General features: G+C 38.6%; 1 protein-coding gene across 3 annotated transcripts in view; it reads left to right on the top strand.

The window, feature by feature from the left end:
* Positions 1-22061, top strand: part of DCTN1-p150 (dynactin subunit 1) — a 684595-nt gene that overhangs the window by 383028 nt on the left and 279506 nt on the right. For all 3 annotated transcript variants that reach the window (XM_067155601.2, XM_067155604.2, XM_067155600.2), the window contains one exon: positions 8097-8234. In XM_067155601.2, coding sequence (XP_067011702.2) covers positions 8097-8234 — 138 coding nt within the window. The remainder of the gene's footprint in view (positions 1-8096; positions 8235-22061) is intronic.

The following is a 22061-nucleotide window of genomic DNA, read 5'->3' as shown; positions in this document are numbered from 1 at the left end:
AGGTCAAAACCTGTTCTTTGAGGAGAATTTTTTTAGAGTTGGTTGTTTTCTCTTCTGAGCCTTACTTGTTTTCTTAGGCGTTACACTTTTTGAAGAAGAAGAAGATGATGATGGTGTAGTTATTGGCAGAGGAGGAGAAACAGAAGCCAGCTCCATAAGATTTTCACTTGAGGTGGTTGGTGGTGGCGTTGTTGGAGCAGGGAAAGATGTTACAACAGGACTTAGTACATCTTTCTTATCTTCTGATACAAAGGGTCTAATGTTTTCATGGGGATACATCTGTCTATCTATGCTAAGTCCTTGAGGTTTGATGACTTGCGGAAGGTCACTGAAGTGAGGTGGTGGATCTTCTGGAAGGATGGTGGAGGGTACTTCGTCAGAAACTATGAATTTCTTGGTCAACACTACACCAGGGTGTTCGTTCATGTACACAGAGTGATGTATCTGGGGTATTTGTGGAATGTTTTTCATTCCAGCACGGAACTTGTTTTGCCAGTCATAAGTAGGAATTGTTACATTTCCGGATTCTGTACCAACAGCGACAGGAATAATAGAGCTAGAAACCTGACAACTTTTACGGGCGACATTAATTACATCTTCAATAACTTCTCTTTCATTTTTCCGGAATGCTCTCTTGAAACAACCAAAATATAAATCAGGTTGAAATTTCGTGTGTCCCAGTGGCAGAAATGAAATTTTACAACTGCTCTTTTCTTGTCATAACTCTCCACATGAGGTATCTCATTAAGAAGTTTTTTTTATTACGCCCAACACAGTTATCAGCATGGAATTGTAAATGCTCCTCACCTACTGAAAATATTTCTGAGAAGTGATGTACAGGAGATAAGACAGTATTTACTCCTTTACCCACAATACAAGCTTCTGGAATAATGTACAAAACAAATTTGTTAAGTGGTTCACACGCTACACCAAAGAGACCCACTTTGTAGCCTGTAAGAAAGAAAATGGGTCCAACTTGTTGCGGATCGTATGGTAAGTGCACCTGTTGGGCAAAATCAAAACTATAGTGTATTGTGCCTTTTTGTGTGTTACAGCTATGTGGCCCAAGAAACAAAGGAGTTTCCAGTTGTCTATTTTCTTGTCTACAATTGTCTATGGTGTTTTCATAAGCAGGCCGCTCTGCTTGGACGTGTTTAAGATGTTGTATAGCCTTCTCCATCAGATTTATTTTTTCCTTCTCATCCATAATTGACAGTTTCCCTATTACAGTTTGATTGCTTCTACAAGTCATACAAAGATCAGTCTTGGGTTTCAACTGTCGGCAGCCCTGAAAATGGTTTTCCGTGGTTTCCCATTTTCACACCAGGCAAATGCTGGGGCTGTACCTTAATTAAGGCCACGGCCACTTCCTCCCACTCCTAGCCCTTCCCCGTCCCATCGTCGCCATAAGACCTATCTGTGTTGGTGCGATGTGAAGATGAGAGTGATACAGGAATTCTCTCTATTGATTCACAACTGTCAGAGTATAATGTATGAACGTACTTCTTAGACATGCCGGTTGGGAGAAGCATGAGATCACAGGTGCATTTTGTTCACTGAAATTATTCATAAAGTTCACTGCATGTTTACGGTCATCGAAAGGAATAGATTTTATCTGAGAAGTCTTTAATACGTTTAATTTTAGGCTGCACCCCTTCTTTCTTGAATTGTTCCTTTACATTTTTTGGCCTCTTAGAGCCACAAGCAAATACAAATTGAAAGAATGACTGACACACTTCCTGCCCTCTGAAGTGATAAATTGTATAAGTTTCTTTCTTGTCATAATTTTTTCTCGTAGTAGCTGTCGTCATTGGCTGGTTTTGTACTAATGCATTTACCGCACCCGTTATTAATACGTGGTGGTGATTGACACATTCTCTACAATTGTAACCCAGTTCCAGACATTCTATTCTCGAAGAATGAATGAAGCTTTCGGGGAAAAAGACCAGTGTAATTTCTTGTACAGCCACAACCCTTGTTTATAAATTCTTTAACCTCTTCCATATATTCAGAGGCTGTTTGAACTTTGGGAACATCATGTACAACACTTACGTCTGCATCAACAGCGTCCTCCTGCAATTCGTCTGTTGTGGAAATTTCAAAAGGTTCACTTTCCTCAAAATCACTAACCTCACCAGAATTTTCACTTTTAAACTCAAGGGGTGCACTGAAGTAATCTGAAATAACATTCAATAGTTCCGGCGACAAGTCATTGTCTGTATATTGTTTTAAAGCTTTCACAATAAATCTGCTGCATCACTAGTGAGAATTATTTCTCCTTATTCTGGAATCTACTCTATTTTAAAACATTTTAATAAACTTATCTTATGCTCGCGCGGCTATGAGCGCGAGTGAGTAAGTGTGTGGACCCTCGCTTACGGTGCGAAAAGTGGTCCTTTTTCTTAGTATTAAATAAACCTCATGTTTCAGTGGTGATTATTGTCAGAGGGCTTTTAAATTCATGCAGTGAGTAGATGACGGTCTAAGCAATACATTGGTATCAAAAATGAAAATTCAACATTTTACTCCCTTCAGTGGTTTTTTACAATTATTTCGTGAACTGTTGACCGAGAAGTGGTCCCTTTTCTTGTGCACGCACACATATAATGAAGTAGTCGTAGATCAGAACGTCAAATACTTATTTAAAAGTACAGAGTAAGTTCTCTAAGAGTTCAGTTGAAGTTTATGAGGCACTGTATTATTTTAGAAATTAGCACTGTGTGTTGAGAGATCAAAAAATTATGTATTATTATTTCTAATGATTTTGACCACTCTTTCAAATTTATACTTTATGCTATTCTAAGATCGACCTTCAAGATATATCACGCTACGTCATTTACGCTCCTCAACTGTTCCAATATTGCACTTTTTAGTATTTTTTTCTCTTCATAGTTGTTTTTTCTTTGTCATATGTTTCAATAACGTCATTAATCTAACTTGCATAACTTTTGGAAGCACAGTGCTGATCTACTCTTCAAGAACTTGCTTCGTACTTCAAGTACATATTTGACCTACGACTTTTTTGGATCTATCAACACGCATTGCTAATTTTTAAAATTATACAGTGCCTCATAAAATTCAATTGAACTCTTCAAGAACTTACTCTGTACTTTTAAATACGTATTTGACGTATTTGATCTAAGACTTCTTCATTATATTTGGATCTATTGATATGCAGTGCTAATTTCTAAAATTAAAAGGTGCCTCATAAACTGCAACTGAACTCTTCAAGTACGTGCTCCGTACTACATTTAAGTGCGTATTTGATTCTTCTTCATACACAGTGCTCTCTAACATATGTTTTAATACCGTATTTGATCTATGACTTCTTCACAGACATGCATTACTGATTCTTAAAATTATACAGTGCCTCATAAACTACAACTAAAAATATGTATTTGACTTTAGACTTCTACATAACTTTGAGATCTCAATGCACAGTGCTCCCTTATGTGTTATAGTGCTCCATAAACTGCATCTGACAGCATCATCTAAACTTCATTTATACCTGTGCATCTTATTTGTGTTTTTTGGCTATATTTCAATGCACAGTGCTCCTTAAAGATTTTAGTGCTTCACTAGCAGAAACTAAACAGAATTATTTAAACTTATTTGTTATTGGCTGATGATGACCATGAATACTGGTCGAAACTGGTACAAATTTAAGAATGTAAACTTACATTTCTTATTTTAATAGTCTTGAAAGATGGAACCGTTATATACCTTCTTTTAACTTAATATTGAACTCACTTCAATACAGAACAATATAAAATTCTTATATATTAAGGTACAAACAAATTCAAAATAGCATATTACATTGTATGTGCTAACGCACAAATGTTACGAAAAACATTTCTACCTAGGTTCTTCTAGAAATAGTATTTACAATTATTGAATTATAGAGAATGGCGGGGTATTTACATTTTAAAAAATCAACGTTAAAATAACAACCTGAAAATAAGGAAGGGTCCTGTTTGAAACATTTACAAATGACAGAAAGCAGCAAAATAATAAAATTTATCGCAGAGGCCAGTTCAGTTGTAGCCTTTTCCAAAACTCTTCAGTAAAAGGCGCATAGTTTCAAACTAGCATACGTTAATTGCTACAGAGTTACTGGAGGCATCCCCAAGAAAAAAACACATTACAAACTACTTAAAAGACGTGGGAACAAAGTGACATTTACATTAGATTAGAAAGTTCAAATCAAGTAAAGGGGATTACCTCCGAAAACAAAGGGGATATGACTAGCTGCGAGGGCTAAGACATTTGAAGTTAAAAATTGGTGAATGAAAGACACCCCGGGCAAACTCCGGCACACAAAAATTTAAATTAAGAATTTACATTTGAAAGTTAAAATCCAAAACATGAACCAAACAGTGCTCACCTCAGAGGACCTCTGCTCCTTTCACTGGTCACAAATCAAAGACGACGGAAACAAGCTTGGCTCTGGCCAAGTCGCCAGAAGCCGGAAATGAAGCAGTTAAGAGATAACCAATTAGCACATGGGAATTACACTCCAGGCTCTTATATTCACCAATAAGAAACTCTGGTATTCTAGCCAATGAGAGCACTGAAATTGTAATGAGAAAAGATCTTTACAACTCCAGAAACTTCCTTTCTGATGCAACAGGAAATCACTGGAAGCATCTTACCAACACAGGCACGTGCAGCTACACCCTGCCACAAAAGTTATTACCGTAAATGCTAATTACACTGTTATTTACATTATAAAATTTTACACAACCAAATTAATTTAGTAGCATTCACATTCTGAAATTATGACACTGTTCTTGATGTACAGAAAATAAATAAGACAAATTTTACAGTATAAAACAGTTTTCCAAAAGTTCTTCTTGGCCCGCATTCAGAATGATACACTCAGTTAATTTTTTAAGGCAAAACAAATGAACACATTTTACAAAATCAAATAGAACAAAATCAAAATGAAAATGAAGACTCTTGTCCTTCAGTAACGTACTTTAATGTCTTCTCTTGAGATTTTTCTGAAATAAAATAAAGTGATACACAACATCTTTCAAATTACGATTAAACACAGCTGCTTTAACACCGTAACAGTTTTAAAGAAGAGAAGTGCCAGCCGGGAAATTGTACAAGGCTTGCACAAAAATTTTAATTAAGAATTTACAATTAAAAGTTAAAATCTAAAACATGAACCAAACAGTGCTCACCTTGAAGGGTTGCAGTGCACACGGAAGCGAGAGACTTCCTCCCTTCGTCATAGGGAAGTTCGATAAGCCACGATGTTTTAAGGGCATCGGGTACTTTCTGTGTAACTACAAAGCATCTAAAAAATGCAAATGGTACAGTAATCCAAGAAATAAGCATTTGCATAGGGAAGCCAACATAATTTGTCCTCGTCTTTGAATCGTGTGTTTTTTCTTTCGTTGCATGAGGTTTTGTTTGCCAGTCATTTATCCAAGTGAATAATGTACATACACCTTGTTGGATACATTTTGAACATAGCTTTTCCATGGCATTTGAAATGTTTAAACTGTGAATCAAGGTGATTGCATCCATTAATGGATCTTAGAATACTTTTTGACATGGTAAGGGATGGCATTTCTGAATTACGAGTTAGCAGTTTATTCGAAATCACGTAATTTGAAGTTTGATTTTTGTGTACCAGTGAGTTTGAATAAATGAAGTTTTACTGTAATTTAAAAACCTATGGTGCTAGAGACCTGATTGGCCTTGGCCTACCAAGAGACCGCTCTTCAGTCTGAAGACCTGCAGTTTACGGGCTGACGCACGGTCAGTGAGACAAATCCTTTTGGTCATTATTCTTGGTTTCTAGACCGGGATCACCATCTCACCCTCCGATAGCTCCTTAGTTGTAATCACTTAGATTTGCCCACTTGTGATAGTGCTTATTTGGCTTAAATTGGAGTAGCTGTGTATGTCATTTAGTTCCAATTAAACTTTTGCCGATGGATAGTTGCTGGTGAGGAGTTTAATGTTGTCTAAATAGCTTATTAGTATGGTCTACAAGAGGCACAGGGATCGTAGTTTGGAGAGCCAGGAAGAGAAAGGTTACTGTTGTCAGCTAAATGAACCAATATTAAAAGGAGCTAAAACATATTCATTGAAAATATTTCACCAAACCAAGAAGTAATGAAATGGTCTACAGAATTCTAGTAAGATAAAATAGTAGGTTTTTGTTTTAGTCCTATATTCAGGATGATAGCAAAGAACGCCCTTATTTCATTAATTGTAGTGTCGGGTGACAGTTTATTACATGTAAGGAGTTTCAGCATAGCGATTGGTCTCTGTCACTACCGGTATAAGGTTTAGCAGAGAGAAAGTGAAGTATTATGTGGGTGGAGAATCAGATGGAGGGGCATGTTTGGGTCTGGGAATTTCCATGAAGAAGGAATGCTTTCAGGTTCCTTGGGAGAAATTTCCATAAAATATTCTCCAGAGACATTATCATCATCATCTTCATCATCACTAGCTTCATCTACCACCACATTCACAATAGCTTTAGTGATGTTGGAAATAAATGAACATCTCTTCCTTAGCTGCGGTGATCCTGGAGGCGTGTCCGATATAGTTTCGTCACTACTTTCTGAAGTAAATTCACTATTGCTATCCGATAACAAATCATCTGCATTAACTTCACACTGTTCCAAATACTCCAATAATTTATAGTCATCAATGCTTGCTGAAAAAATATTGGCATTCGACTCACTCTCTTACTGACTGGTTAGCGGTATTTCTAAACACAGTAAACGATTCTTATGAAAGCTAGAACACCCTATTAAAACTGCCAAATCAAGTTCAGTAGCAAGTAGCCCCTTCACTATAGATTGTCACAAAATTATGTAAATCATAGAATTATAAGACTTCCGAGTGGATTTTTAAAGACCGACCTGATTGGCTTTGGCAGTTTAAAGGGCAGCTGTTCATACTACTGCCTGGCTCCAAGAGGGTCAATTTCCATTCTTTTATTTTACTATCTCATTTAATTTTTCCATTTTTCCCACTCTTATTTTTGCTATCACAACTCTATGGTATCCATCAAATTCTTCTAGTAAAGCTGTTACATCCATCAATTGTCATCAATTTGTCCTTTCCACCAGAAAGTGATCAATTACTGATTTTATTCTTCTGTCACCCCAGCCAATTCTTGTAATTTTCCTGTTGTTTTCTTCTGAAAACACGTGTTGCTTACAATCATTCCATTCCTCTCACAAAATTAAACTAGTTTCTCAACTTCTTCATTCCTTATTCCATACCAATATGGTCCAGTTATTTCTTCCTTTCCCTGTCTTCCATTTCCAACCTGTGCATTTAAGTCTCCCATGATAATTACTTCCACATCGGTTACCTACTTTTCTAGTTTCTCCAGGAATTCCTCAATATCCTCCTCTTTGTTTCTTGTCTGTTGTACATACACTTGTATGAAGTCCTTGACTTCGTTCCTCATTCTCAGTCTAATTTTCATTATCCTGTCACTGATGTACTCTACCATATCCACATACTTTTCCAGCTGTTCTGAGATAATTAGGTCCACTCCATTTTTCACCTCTCCAATAGAGTGTGTATCCTTTGCTCTTCTCTTCTTGCCTTTCCCCTTCCGTTAAACTTTGCTCAACTCCAACATTTCTGTTACCTCCTTCTCCATAAAATCCATCACTTCTCCTGCCTTTCCTGTCAGGGCCATAAGGGTGATTGTGCCCACCGTCATTGTATAGTTCCACCCATGCCCAAAGAACTGTGTTTCGCTTGCAGCAGGACACGCCCTAATCTTTTCCGAGGCACGTTCAGAAGTACCATGTTATATATAGGCTATTATTTCTGTGGGGTTGCCAGTCACAGAGGCATTATTTATCTTAAAAGTATGTGCTCAAAATTTGTGGAACCTATTCTGAATCATGTAACGCAACTTGCTTGACATGGAGGGCATATTAACTATTGAGAAAGTTTAAAGTTATCTAATAAGTACAACAACAGAGAATACATTATTGTATTGTAATTTACACAGGATTGTAGGGAACCAGATGTACGAAATTCTTCAGTTATTGCTGTCTTTTACTGATGAAAGTCCTATGAATTGTACTGAATCTCTTTACCAGATGGTGCTCCATCAGTTCCTGCACGCCCTGTCCTCGTGCTCCCCCGAGGCCCTGCTCAAGGTGGGTGGGGCCTATCCAGAAATGGCAGCTCAAGAGAAGGCAGTCGACATGTTTGTGGAACTGCTACGAAGAGATCAGGTGAGGATGTGTGTTAAAAATACTCTACTATCTCTATTATATCCCCTGTGAACCACATGACCTTGCCACAGTGAGGAGGCTTGTGCCTCTCAGTGAAGCAAATAGCCGAGCCATATGTGCAACCATATCAAATGAGTATCTGTCAAGAGACCATCGAAAGGGGGATAGCAGCCTTTCAGAAGTTGCAAGGGCGGCAGTCTAGATGATTGACTGATATGGTCTTGTAATAATAATCAACATGGCTTAGCTGTGTTGATACTGCTACACAGCTGAAAGCAATGGAAAATACAGCATGCAGCTCTCGCTGTAAAATATTCCCCCGTTTGGATCCCTGGGTGGGGACTACACGAGTGGGGGCAATCATGAGCAAGACGGATACTGACATTCTGCAAGTCGCAGCATGGAAAGTTAGAAGTTTGAATCGTTGTGGCAGGTTAGAGAATCTGAAAGGGGAAACGAACAGACTAAGGTTAGAGGTAATTGACATAAGTGAAGTACGTTCGCAGGAAGAGCAGGATTTTTGGTCAGGCAAGTACAGAGTTAGCAACACAGAATTAAACAGGAGAAACGCACAAGTTGGTTTAATAATGAATAAGAAAATAGGGCAGTGAGTAAGCCATTGTAGCAAAAGAATTATTGTTGACAAGATAAACAAGGTCAAGGAAGAAAGGTAATACAGTAAGAGAATTAGGATTAGCACAAAGGAATGCAGGATGAAGTTGGTTGGTTGGTTGGTTGGTTGGTTGGTTGGTTGGTTGGTTGGTTGGTTGGTTGGTTGGTTGGTTGGTTGGTTGGTTGGTTGGTTGGTTGGTTGGTTGGTTGGTTGGTTGGTTGGTTGGTTGGTTGGTTGGTTGGTTGGTTGGTTGGTTGGTTGGTTGGTTGGTTGGTTGGTTGGTTGGTTGGTTGGTTGGTTGGTTGGTTGGTTGGTTGGTTGGTTGGTTGGTTGGTTGGTTGGTTGGTTGGTTGGTTGGTTGGTTGGTTGGTTGGTTGGTTGGTTGGTTGGTTGGTTGGTTGAATTCTGCACCAATCATAATTTATTCCTTGCTGATACTTGGTTCAGACACCATAAGCAATGGCTGTATCTGTGGATAAGACCTGGAGATACTGGAAAGTATCTAGACTTCAGCATGATTAGGCAGAGATTCAGAAACCATGTGATGGATTGCAAGACTTTCCCAGGAGCAGACGTGGACTCTGACCACAACTTGTTGATCATGAAATGTTGAAGAAAGGAAGGAATGCAAGGAGATGGGATCTAAACAAGTTGAAAGAAAATAGTATGAGGGACTGTTTCAAGGAACTTGCATGGGGACTAAATGAAAATGCTGAAGGAAACACAACAGTCTTGAAAAATGTGGTCAATAGGGCTGCTGAAGAAAGGTTATCACGGGATAGCTACTAGACAACAAAAAGGAATACAGGTGAAGTGTAGGACAGCTAAGGAAAAATGGCCGAAAGAAAAATTCAAGGATGCTGAAGGTTGTACATATATTGTCCTAGGGAGGGTAGATGCTGTATAAAGGAAAATTAAAGAAACCTGTGGAGAAAGGATAACTAAGTACAGTACGCGAAACTTTTAGTGATTCCTGATTTTACAGGGGTGAGGAGTAAGGAGGGAGCTCTCCCGGTTCCGGTAATACTGCCAACTGAATGGAAATGAAATCTGAATTGAATTGATGGTATAATCGATCGATATGAATTTTCTAAACCTGTATTAACTTATGCCAACAACTCTGTTACACGTACATTATATAACATTATAGCATGAATTCTATATTTTGGCTTTCCTGTGTAAACAACAACAGTACTAGTACGTAAAGTGTACGCCAGATGTCTCATGACTATGCATAATCGATTCATAGTTTGTGTTTCAAAGGTTGCTAATATGAAACTCAAAGATAACCAAGGCACTAGGGAGCCCAGACATCACTAAATTTTGCGTACTGTATATTAATATCAAGAACTCACTTCTAGGGAAAGAAGACAAAGCAGAAAGATGCTAGGAACATATCCAGCAGTTGTATCAAGTTGCAGACGTAGATGATATTGTTCTGGAACAAGAAGAGGCTGTTGATACTGATGAAATGGGAGACACAATTTTGAGCTCAGAATTTGACAGAGCTTTGAGAGACCTAAAGAGGAACAAGGCACCTGGAATTGATGACATTCCCTCTGAATCGAGGTTATTCCATTTAGTGTGTAAGATGTATGAGACAGGAGAAGTGCCATCCAATTTTCCTCAGAATGTTTTTATACGTATTTCCAAGAAAGCCCGTGCTGACAGGCGTGAAAACTACTGTACACACCTGCAAAATTTTAACATGTATTATTTACAGAAGAATGGAAAGACAACTTGAAAATGAGTTAGTAGAAGAAGATCAGTTTGTCTTAAGAAGAAATGTAGGAACATGTGAAGCAATTCTTACTTTACGTCTGATCTTAGAGAAGCGAATTAAGGACAAGCGTATCACTCCCATCCCACGTCCAGGATATTTGGCGACTAGATCTCAGGGTTCATTATTTTTGTACGTGCGTAACTACGCCTTTTTCTTTTATCATAAAGATTTTATTTTTGAGTGCTCATAGGATTCAAACAATGCTGATACGCTATGTAAATCTATCATCGGAATTGATTGACGTCTCCATCTTATGTATCATGCAATTGCAAGAAAATTGATAGTTCTACAGCTTAAATCTATGATGATCTTTGTTACTATGGAAAACATCAATAACACATATTAACCTTAATTAATGTCATTTATTCAAAAAAGGATGAATTAAGTGGATGAGAAAGGTAAAATGTGAGAAGTAAGTCTAAAATTTTATTAATATTCATTCTTCTCATATGTAATAATCATCTGTGCTCATATAATCAGCATCAGTTATACTTTTTGGCTTCTTGACTCTCCTATCTTTCACTATTTTTACAATATATCACAATTGACATGGATTATTAATTATATCCATAAGAAAATATATAAATTGCATCTTGACATGGGAAATTGTTGGGTTGTATTGATCTGAAGGATCATTTTGTATATTATATCATTTGTTGTTCAAGAATCACATAATCACAACATGTTAAGGTATTTTACATTAGTTTTCATTAACTTTGCTTAGGACAACTTTTGTTAATACAGGATTGATATTTTATTTCATAGCATTTCAATATAAGCTTCTGGAAAAGATAAGTTTCTCACTCAACAGCACAAATCTGCTTCTATTCTAGTTGAAATTACTATGTTAACCATTATCATACTTTATATCAATTTATTTTAATGTAAATAATCATTGGGTTTGTCTAACAGGATGATAAGATTCTCAAATCTGACCAAATATATTAATAAATGACCTAATGTATGGTTCATGTTTGTGGGTTACTGTAGTCACGTCCTAGTTCGTGAACCATGGGCAACGGCTGAGTGGCCTAGTAAGTGGTCCTGAGAGTCGGGATACCAGTTGCTATGGAATGGGAGTGGGCATCTCGGACATATTCTGAGTCGTGGCCCTCTTTGTGCTCAGGCGGCTAGGACTACACAATTCACCGGTGGTCCATAACCCGTTAGAGGAGAGAGCCTCACTTGGACTATGTGCAAGTAGGGCAGCATCCTGCTTCATGAATTTACCGAGCTCAGAACACTTTAAGCAAGCCTCGGACCTATGGGAGTAATGGAGTCCCACTCCCATTTGATAGGCGAGGGACTCCTTGGAAACAACTTGGCGAACGAAATGGAATTCGATGGGGAGCTATCAATATTAATGGGGCTTATGGAAGAAAGAAAGTAGAACTTGCTGAGTCAGCAAAGAGGATGCATCTGGATGTGCTAGGAGTAGTGATATTCGGGTAAGGGGAGATAAGGAGGAAGAGATAGGAGATTATAAAGTGTACTTGACGGGTGTTAGAAAGGGAAGGGCAGAGTCTGGGGTAGGGCTCTTTATCAGGAACAGCATTGCACGCAACATAGTTTCTGTTAGGCACGTAAATGAGCGAATGATGTGGGTAGATCTGTCAGTGGGAGGAATTAGGACAAGAATTGTGTCCGTGTATTCACCATGTGAGGGTGCAGATGAGGATGAAGTTGACAAGTTTTATGAAGCATTGAGTGACATCGTGGTCAGGGTCAACAGCAAGGATAGAATAGTGCTAATGGGCGATTTCAATGCGAGAGTTGGGAATAGAACTGAAGGATACGAAAGGCTGATTGGTAAATGTGGGGAAGATATGGAAGCTAATGGGAATGGGAAGCGTTTGCTGGACTTCTGTGCTAGTATGGGTTTAGCTGTTACGAATACATTCTTCAAGCATAAGGCTATTCACCGCTACACATGGGAGGCTAGGGGTACCAGATCCATAATAGACTATATCTTAACAGACTTTGAATTCAGGAAATCTTTTAGGAATGTACGAGTTTTTCGGGGATTTTTCGATGATACAGACCATTATCTGATCTGTAGTGAACTAAGTATCTCTAGGCCTAGGGTACAGAAAGTGAAATCGGTCTGCAAACGAATAAGGGTAGAAAATCTCCAGGACGAGGAAATTAGACGGAAGTACATGGATATGATCAGTGAGAAGTTTCGAACAGTAGACCGTAAGCAGGTTCAGGATATAGAAAGTGAATGGGTGGCATACAGGGATGCTGTAGTAGAAACAGCAAGGGAATGCCTAGGAACAAGTGTGTGTAAAGATGGGAAAAGGCGAACATCTTGGTGGAATGATGAAGTGAGAGCAGCCTGTAAACGTAAAAAGAAGGCTTATCAGAAATGGCTCCAAACAAGGGCCGAGGCAGACAGGGATTTGTACGTAGATGAAAGAAACAGAGCGAAACAAATAGTTGTTGAATCCAAAAAAGAAATCATGGGAAGATTTTGGTAATAACCTGGAAAGGCTAGGTCAAGCTGCAGGGAAACCTTTCTGGACAGTAATAAAGAATCTTAGGAAGGGAGGGAAAAAGGAAATGAACAGTGTTTTGAGTAATTAAGGTGAACTCATAACAGATCCCAGGGAATCACTGGAGAGGTGGAGGGAATATTTTGAACATCTTCTCAATGTAAAAGGAAATCATCATTGTGGTGTTGCAAACAGTCAAGCTCATGGGGAGGAGGAAAATGATGTTGGTGAAATTATGCTTGAGGAAGTGGAAAGGATAGTAAATAAACTCTATTGTTATAAGGCAGCAGGAATAGATAAAATTAGACCTGAAATGGTGAAGTATAGTGGGAAGGCAGGGATGAAATGGCTTCATAGAGTAGTAAAATTAGCATGGAGTGTTGGTAAGGTACCTTCAGATTGGACAAAGGCAGTAATTGCACCTATCTACAAGCAAGGAAACAGGGAGGATTGCAACAACTATTGAGGTATCTCATTGATTAGTATACCAGGCAAAGTATTCACTGGCATCTTGGAAGGGAGGGTGCGATCAGTCGTTGAGAGGAAGTTGGATGAAAACCAGTGTGGTTTCAGACCACAGAGAGGCTGTCAGGATCAGATTTTCAGTATGCGCCAGGTAATTGAAAAATGCTACGAGAGGAATAGGCAGTTGTGTTTATGTTTCATAGATCTAGAGAAAGCATATGACAGGGTACCGAGGGAAAAGATGTTCGCTATACTGGGGGACTATGGAATTAAAGGTAGATTATTAAAATCAATCAAAGGCATTTATGTTGACAGTTGGGCTTCAGTGAGAATTGATGGCAGATTGAGTTCTTGGTTCAGAGTTAGACAAGGCTGTAATCTTTCACCTTTGCTGTTTGTAGTTTACATGGATCATATGCTGAAAGGTATAAAATGGCAGGGAGGGATTCAGTTAGGTGGAAATGTAGTAAGGAGCCTGGCCTATGCTGACAACTTGGTCTTAATGGCAGACTGTGCCGAAAGCCTGCAGTCTAACATCTTGGAACTTGAAAATAGGTGCAATGAGTATGGTATGAAAATTAGCCTGTCGAAGACTAAATTGATGTCAGTAGGTAAGAAATTGAACAGAATTGAATGTCAGATTGGTGATACAAAGCTAGAACAGGTCGATAATTTCAAGTATTTAGGTTGTGTGTTTTCCCAGGATGGTAATATAGTAAGTGAGATTGAATCAAGGTGTAGTAAAGCTAATGCAGTGAGCTCGCAGTTGCGATCAGCAGTATTCTGTAAGAAGGAAGTCAGCTCCCAGACGAAACTATCTTTACATCGGTCTGTTTTCAGACTAACTTTGCTTTATGGGAGCGAAAGCTGGGTGGACTCAGGATATCTTATTCATAAGTTAGAAGTAACAGACATGAAAGTAGCAAGAATGATTGCTGGTACAAACAGGTAGGAACAATGGCAGGAGGGAACTCGGAATGAGGAGATAAAGGCTAATTTAGGAATGAACTCGATGGATGAAGCTGTACGCATAAACCGGCTTCGGTGGTGGGGTCATGTGAGGCGAATGGAGGAGGATAGGTTACCTAGGAGAATAATGGACTCTGTTATGGAGGGTAAGAGAAGTAGAGGGAGACCAAGTCGACGATGGTTAGACTCTGTTTCTAGCGATTTAAAGATAAGAGGTATAGAACTAAATGAAGCCACAACGCTAGTTGCAAATCGAGGATTGTGGCGACGTTTAATAAATTCTCAGAGGCTTGCAGACTGAACGCTGAAAGGCATAACAGTCTATAATGATAATGTATGTATGTATGTATGTATGACCTAATGTGAGAGTTATTCTAAGTACCTTGCCTAAGGAAAATCATTTTTGAAGAGACTATATAGTATCTACTCTCAGTTATATTTATCACACAATATGATAGTAATTATCCATGCTAATCTCCGTTATGCCATCATTATTTGGGAAAAATTGGTTTTTAAAATAGTAATATTAAGTTAATCCCAGCGGAAACTGGGTCAGTGAACCGATCAGTGCTGGGGGCTTCAGGGCTTACAACCCTGATAGTTAACAACTCGTTACCTTCGGATGACCTAATCTAATCACTTGTGTGATAGACTGTATCAAACATGAAGTACAAACTTAATGAACATAATGCATCTGGTGGTAGACAATCTACAAGTAGGTCATCGGATTCTGGGGGACCTACACCTTCATGTGACCCAGTCAGATCTAAACGAAACTTGAAACAAAATATTACGTATCTAGCCACAATCAATATAAACTCCTTGATCAAGACCGGAAAGCTTAAACATACACTTGATGTACTGAACGACAAGAACATCTGTACAGCAGCTCTCCAAGAGACTAGGTTTCCAGATGAAGAAGCCATAGAGTCTCAAGGATATAGAATATATAAAGGGAATCCTGGTAATAGAGTAATGGACAATGTACCATTCCTTGGGACTGGGTTTGCAGTACACCATCGACTGGTTACAAGCATACTTGACTTTTCATTACCAAACAATAGAACATCGGTGCTTTCCTTCAAATGCAAGAATAGGGGATACTCTATGATTAACTTCCATGCTTCTACCAATGACGCTAACAGGATAAACCTGGAAATGACAAACCAGTACTGGGATGCCGTTGAGGAAACCCTAGACAAAGTACCAAATCACCATACGACTATATTGTTAGGAGATTTCAATGCCCAGATCGGTAGAGAACAGAAATACCGGAAGATTGGAGGAAGTTATCCTGCCCATAAGAGAACCAACACCAATGGGGAACACTTAATCAGTGTCTGCACCAAGTATGGATTACTTTTGATGTCTACAGCTTTCAAACACCTTCCCAGAAAGGCAATGACATGGCGATGCCCAAATAGCATGATGGGTGAATTCCAAATCAACCACGTAGCAATAGACAAGCTGCACCACGGAGATATTATGAATGTCAAGGTGATATGAGGAGCCAACATTGACTCTGATCACTACCTGTCTCTGGTTAAAACAAACCTGAAACCACTAATAAAGACCACAGGTACGTTAGCAAAAAACACGAAGATCCCTAGGTTTGATATCACCAAACTCAAAGAAGACAGCACTAGTTACCAAGAGAGACTGATTCATAATACCAACAGGATTAACACATCTACAAAATAGGATCAACTCAGGGATGCCATAACAGTAGCGGCTCAAGAAACAATCCCCAATAGACCTAAAGGGAACAAGCATCCGTAGTGGTCCAGCGAATGTGATAAAGCTATAGAAGCTAGGCGGCTAGCATGGATCAAATGGAATGTATATAAGAACGAAGCTAATTTACAAGCCTTTATTGCACAAAGGAAAAGTACGTCGAGCATCATAAGAGGGGCCAAGAGGAAGTACAGCCAGGAACTGATTAAGCAACCAGAGGAGGATTTTGTAAGGAACAACTCTAGAGATCTATACAAGGGCCTCAAGCAACAAACAACCCAATTCGCTTCCCCTGCCTTACATCTCCAGAGATCAGATGGATCCCTGTGTCTTAATGACAGCGATTGTACCAAGACCCAAGCTAACTACTTCAAAGGACTCTTCAATGCAATAGAACCTATTGAATGTTTCCAAGTTACAGAACCAACTAACCCTAATACTGAATTTATCCCTCCTCCAACCTATGAAGAAGTAAAAGATATAATTAAATTACTCAAGAATAAAGGTCGATTCATACATCTCCGGGACGTAATGGCGCTCTCGGTGCCCGTATCTGTCCTTTCCGACATGAATATTTCACATCTGTTCTCGTACTGCAGTTCCGTGCAGTTATAAGTCGGCAATCAGGTGTTCCATGATGAGTTTTTTTAGTGATGATGAACTGTTAATGATAGCTATAATCTTGGATGAAGAGGAGAAAGGGAGGAAGAAACAGTGGGTTCATCCAATATGGAAACGCAAGGGTAAGGAAGGAGAGTTTTCTACTCTATATAAGTGCATGAAGGACGACAAAGTAAAATTTCACGGATACACTACATTTGCTTTCAATTACTTGAAAAATTAAATACAGTAAGGTCTCGATTATCCGACCTAAATGGGACCTGGAGTATGTCAGATCAGTGAAAATGTCGGATAATACAGAATTACTTTGAAAATTAACTAAAACAAACAGGAAGGCTGTAGTGTATTACTAAAACAATAACATGTTTTACAGCACTCTATTTATTGAATTATCAGTTCAATTGTACAGTACATGCAGTATTGAACGAAAACATTCCAAGTATCTTACGAAAAGAAACTTGCCAACAATCAAGGATGAAAGGAGTTTCTGCCAATATTTCTTCTTCAGTGTTTCCAGCACACCTTGGTCCAGTGGCTGGCATAATGACATCACGTCAGGAGGGAGGAACATGAATTTGATGTCACCACTTTTAAGTTGCTGTTCATTCGGGTGTGATGGAGCGTTGTCTAGTTGAAGAATAGGTTTTCTAGGGGGAGTGTTTCAAGCTAGAAATTTTTCTACTTCTGGAACGAACTGCGTAACAAAACAGTCTTTAAAGATGTCAGCAGACATCCAGGCAGCCTTCTGATTCATGTAATGGACTAGAAGAGCATTAAAAGAAATATTTTTAAATGCCCTAGGCTTCTTTGCTTTACCAATCATAAGCAATTTTCCTTTTAAGTACCCAGTAACATTACTACAGGCAAGAACAGTAAATCTTTCCTTACTACGCTTGTAGCCAGGTGCAGACGTCTCGGCTTGGGCTGCGAGAGTTTTTGATGGCAGCATCTTGAAATTTCGCCCAGTCTCATCACAATTAAAAATCTGATAACCGGTTAATCCTTCAGCAAGTATTATTACTTGATATTCCTTTTTAAATTTCACAACCTCATCAGCTTTAGCTGACAGTTTTTATCCACAGATATTAAGCTGCCTAATGCCATACAGTTTTTTCCACCGAAGAAGCCACCCAGCACTGGCAGTAAATTTAGGGTCCCCTTCATTAAACTCCTTCTGGAAATACACTGCCTTTTCTTGCAGAATGGGGCCAGTTATTGGCAGGTCCTTTCGTCTCCACCAAAAGTTCAAAATTAAGTCTATCTGTGTCGTATAACACGGAATGTCGGATAAGCAAAGGTCGGTTGAGCGAGACTCTACTGTAATAATTACTTGAAAAATTAAATAAATGAAATTGTTGATTAATTTTTAATACCCTTGACTTTGTAGGTTGGGGGCAGAAAGTACCTTGTCGAGCTAAAGTCGGTGCCTATGTACAGACAGAGTGATTTTCTTAATCTTAAAAGCAAAAAATGTTAGTTAACTACCTTCAGCTTCCATTTTGTCGCCAATTTCGTCCCGTACACGCTTCTTCAAACCACTATCCATATATTTCGAATCAGCTAAATTATACAGAAAAGAGTGTGCCTTCACTAATTCAATCAGCAGTTCGTCCTTCATTTTGGGAGGTAACGAACAGTTCAAACGCACACAGATAACCTCAGTACTCGATGAAAGCAGAGAAGCAGGAAGGCGGGAAGAGAGAAATCACGTCCATGAAAACAAGAAAATATCATTGGCGTGCGAATACGTATTGCCGGCACGGATCACGGAGAAGCACTGAAGGTTACGGCAAATGATGTCAACGGAAGTGTTGGAACTCGTCCCTTCATTTACATGGCGACAATATTTTATTTTTAGGGAAGATGCCGTCACGTCACGGAAAGTGCCATCACGTCCCGGAGATGTGTGAATCGACCTTAATAAAGCTTCTGGGGAAGACGGGATAGTAACAGAAATGCTAAAACATGCCAGAGAACACACCTTCAGGAGCATACATAAAGTAATTCTGGATATATGGACTAGTGAGAGGCTCCCAGATGATTGGACGTCAGTCATTTTCCATCCAATCCACAAGAAGGGAAGCAAAACAGATCCCAGTAACTACAGAGGAATATCACTCCTTGCTGTTACCTATAAGATATTTTCCAAGATTCTGGAACACCATGTAACAAGACAGTTGGATAAGAGTTAGGTGAATATCAAGCAGGGTTCAGAGCTTCGAGGTCCTGTACCGAGCAGATATAAAATCTGAAGACCATCCTTCAATACAGCAAGTCAAGAGCCCGACAATGGATAGCTATATTTGTCGACTTCCAGAAAGCATATGACTCAGTAGACAGAATTACTCTTTATAAGACATTAAGAGAACTAGGACTTAATGACAAGATCAATAGGTTGCTGCAAGTCACCTTACACAATACTACAGCCAGAGTAAAGTTTAGAGGACAACTCTCGGAGAGTTTCGCCATTAAAACAGGGGTGAGACAAGAAGATGGCATCTCATGCACATTATTCAACTGCGTTCTGGAAAAGATCATTAGAGAGTGGATGAGATTCCTTCCAAAGAACACTGGATTACGGATGGGGATTAAAGCCGATAACCTAAGGATACCATGCCTAGCCCTTGCAGACGATCTGACTTTATTGGCAAATGACATACAGGAGGCTACTACTCAGCTCCAAACACTGCACTCATTAGCGGCTAAAACGGGTCTTTTGATCAACATAGGAAAGACCGAGTTTGTTTCTAACATCAAAGATGCCCCTGGAATGATGAGAGTCAGTGATAATATCTACATCAAGAGAGTCAAAAGTGTAAAGTACCTTGGAGAATGGTTCTCAGAGGACCTCAGTGAAACAATGGCTCTTGACTCAAACTAGATAAGGCTTACCATGCCTGTAGAAAGCTATATGCTTTGAAAAATCTGTCGAATGTCAAACTAAGACACTACAATGCAGTAATCAGACCTTCAGTCCTCTATGCAGCAGAGTGTCTATATTTAACTAAGGAGACCCCACTAAGAGCCCTCAAGGTACAAGAAAGAAAGTTCCTGAGACGGATTGTGGGACCAAGAATTTTACCAGATGTAAGTGGATGGTATCAACCAAATTGTGAGCTATATAAACACCAAGAAAATCTCATAGATGCCATCAGAAGAAGGCGACTGGCTTTTTACGTCCACCTATCCAGAATGGACTCAAATAGGTAATCCCATAGGATCTTCAAGGCTGCTAACAAGGGCAAAGCTACTGGATTCGTGTGGATGAAGCAAGTGGAGAAAGACCTTTCGGAACTCCATATAAATGACATAGCTGATCGGAGTAACTATCATACAACTCTTAAAACTAAATCCTTTGTAACATCTCTCACAGAAGTTACCCACAGACCAAAAGACGAGACCAGAAAATGGTTTGAGGAACGTAAGATTGAATTTAGCCGGAAAATGAAGGACTACTGGGCCATCAGAAAAACTCGAGGTACCAACAAGAAAACAGCTGCCAAACCAACTGCTAAGAACACCAATTGTGGCAAACAATGACGACATCGAGAAACAGCTAAAACAGAAGAATCGTGGTCCATAGATGGCCCTACCGAAAAAAAAAAAAAATATATATATATGTATATATACTAAGTTAAAATATCCTAGTGCATAGCCAGTCATTCTTATAAGAATTCCTTTTTGATCATCTCGACCTACGATGACATTCCATAAGTATGTGTATGTATAACCACGTCACCATTAATCTAGAATATGATTTCTCAGACTGCTACTGTATAATAATCATATATGATTCTGCTGTGCGTAAATATTCCTTTCCTTTCTCTTCAAATAAATCATTTATATCTCGTATCTCATTCTAGTATTGCATATTCATTCAACAAATTCTTCATTCACAACATATAACATTGTTATGTTTTCATCATAACTCATTTTACCTTATATCACTTCATATATTTCAACTACAGTATATATTCTATCTGATGCTCATATAACCTTATTTCCATTTACTTGCAGTATCAGACCAATATCCTATCAAATAATGTTAATATGTTTTCAATCTGCCATTATCTCCATATCTAATGCATATCCTAATGTATTACGGTAACATATAACCTGTACACATTGTAATATCAACATTGCGTATCGAAGGTCCTAAAATTATCCCTTTGATTAACATTTCACATATAGTACAGTATTACATGGCTAATTGTGATTCTTTGTTTTCATTAGAACACTATTAACACTTTATTATACTTCCTAGCTTGGGTTTGTCTTATATTTGGTGAAGATTACCTATTCCCTTATATCATTGGCATAAGTATTCACTCGTGAGAATATAATGTAATTTAAGTCATTCTGAAGGCTCTAAACACATATCTATCAATGTAGGCTGTAACTACAGACATCCTAACCTTGTTATTATTTATCTATACACATGATTAATTTATATTATTAGCTAATTGTAGTCATGTACTGTGGAAAAGAGAAAAAAAAAGCCAAGTGAACATAGACTGAGAACAGTTAGAGAATGTAGAACAGTTTACATATCTGGGTAGCATTATTAATGGAAGTAATGAAATCAACCCTGAAATTAATAACAGACTAAGTAAAGGTACAACATTTTATCATCAAGTCACAGAGCTTTTATGGGATGACGAAGTATCCAAGGGAACGAAATTAACATTATGCTACCTCAGACTACAGGGGTAACACTAAACAAGGCACAAACACAGTTAAAAAGGGAAGGTAAGAGTACAATACTCAATATAAGAAAACACTACACACTCAGAAAAATAGCTGTCATTACGCGGATCTCCAACAAAACATGTATGTAAACATCAGTAGGGCCAACTAGTGAACAACAAACCGGGAAGGTGAAAAGGGCTGGGAACCTACCAAAGGCATGGACATGGCTTAGATAGCGGATTCCGAAATAAATGCCCGTGATCCTTAGATTTGAAGAATATTATTTACCAAATAATTTTACAAATACATTTCACATACAATTCCGAGTTGCGAGCTATAAGTTCAGTGATGTACATAGCTTGTTTCGTAGCAGTGTAAATTCAAATCTCAAACCAACTATACATCTATTTACCAATGTAGTGGTACATTGCAATATATAGTGATGTGAAAAAAGGTTA

The sequence above is a fragment of the Anabrus simplex genome, chromosome 11, assembly GCF_040414725.1.
Source record: "Anabrus simplex isolate iqAnaSimp1 chromosome 11, ASM4041472v1, whole genome shotgun sequence".
In the NCBI taxonomy this organism is placed as follows: Eukaryota; Metazoa; Arthropoda; class Insecta; order Orthoptera; family Tettigoniidae; genus Anabrus; species Anabrus simplex.
Note: the sequence above shows the minus strand (reverse complement) of the source record. Positions and strands in the feature narration are given on the sequence as shown.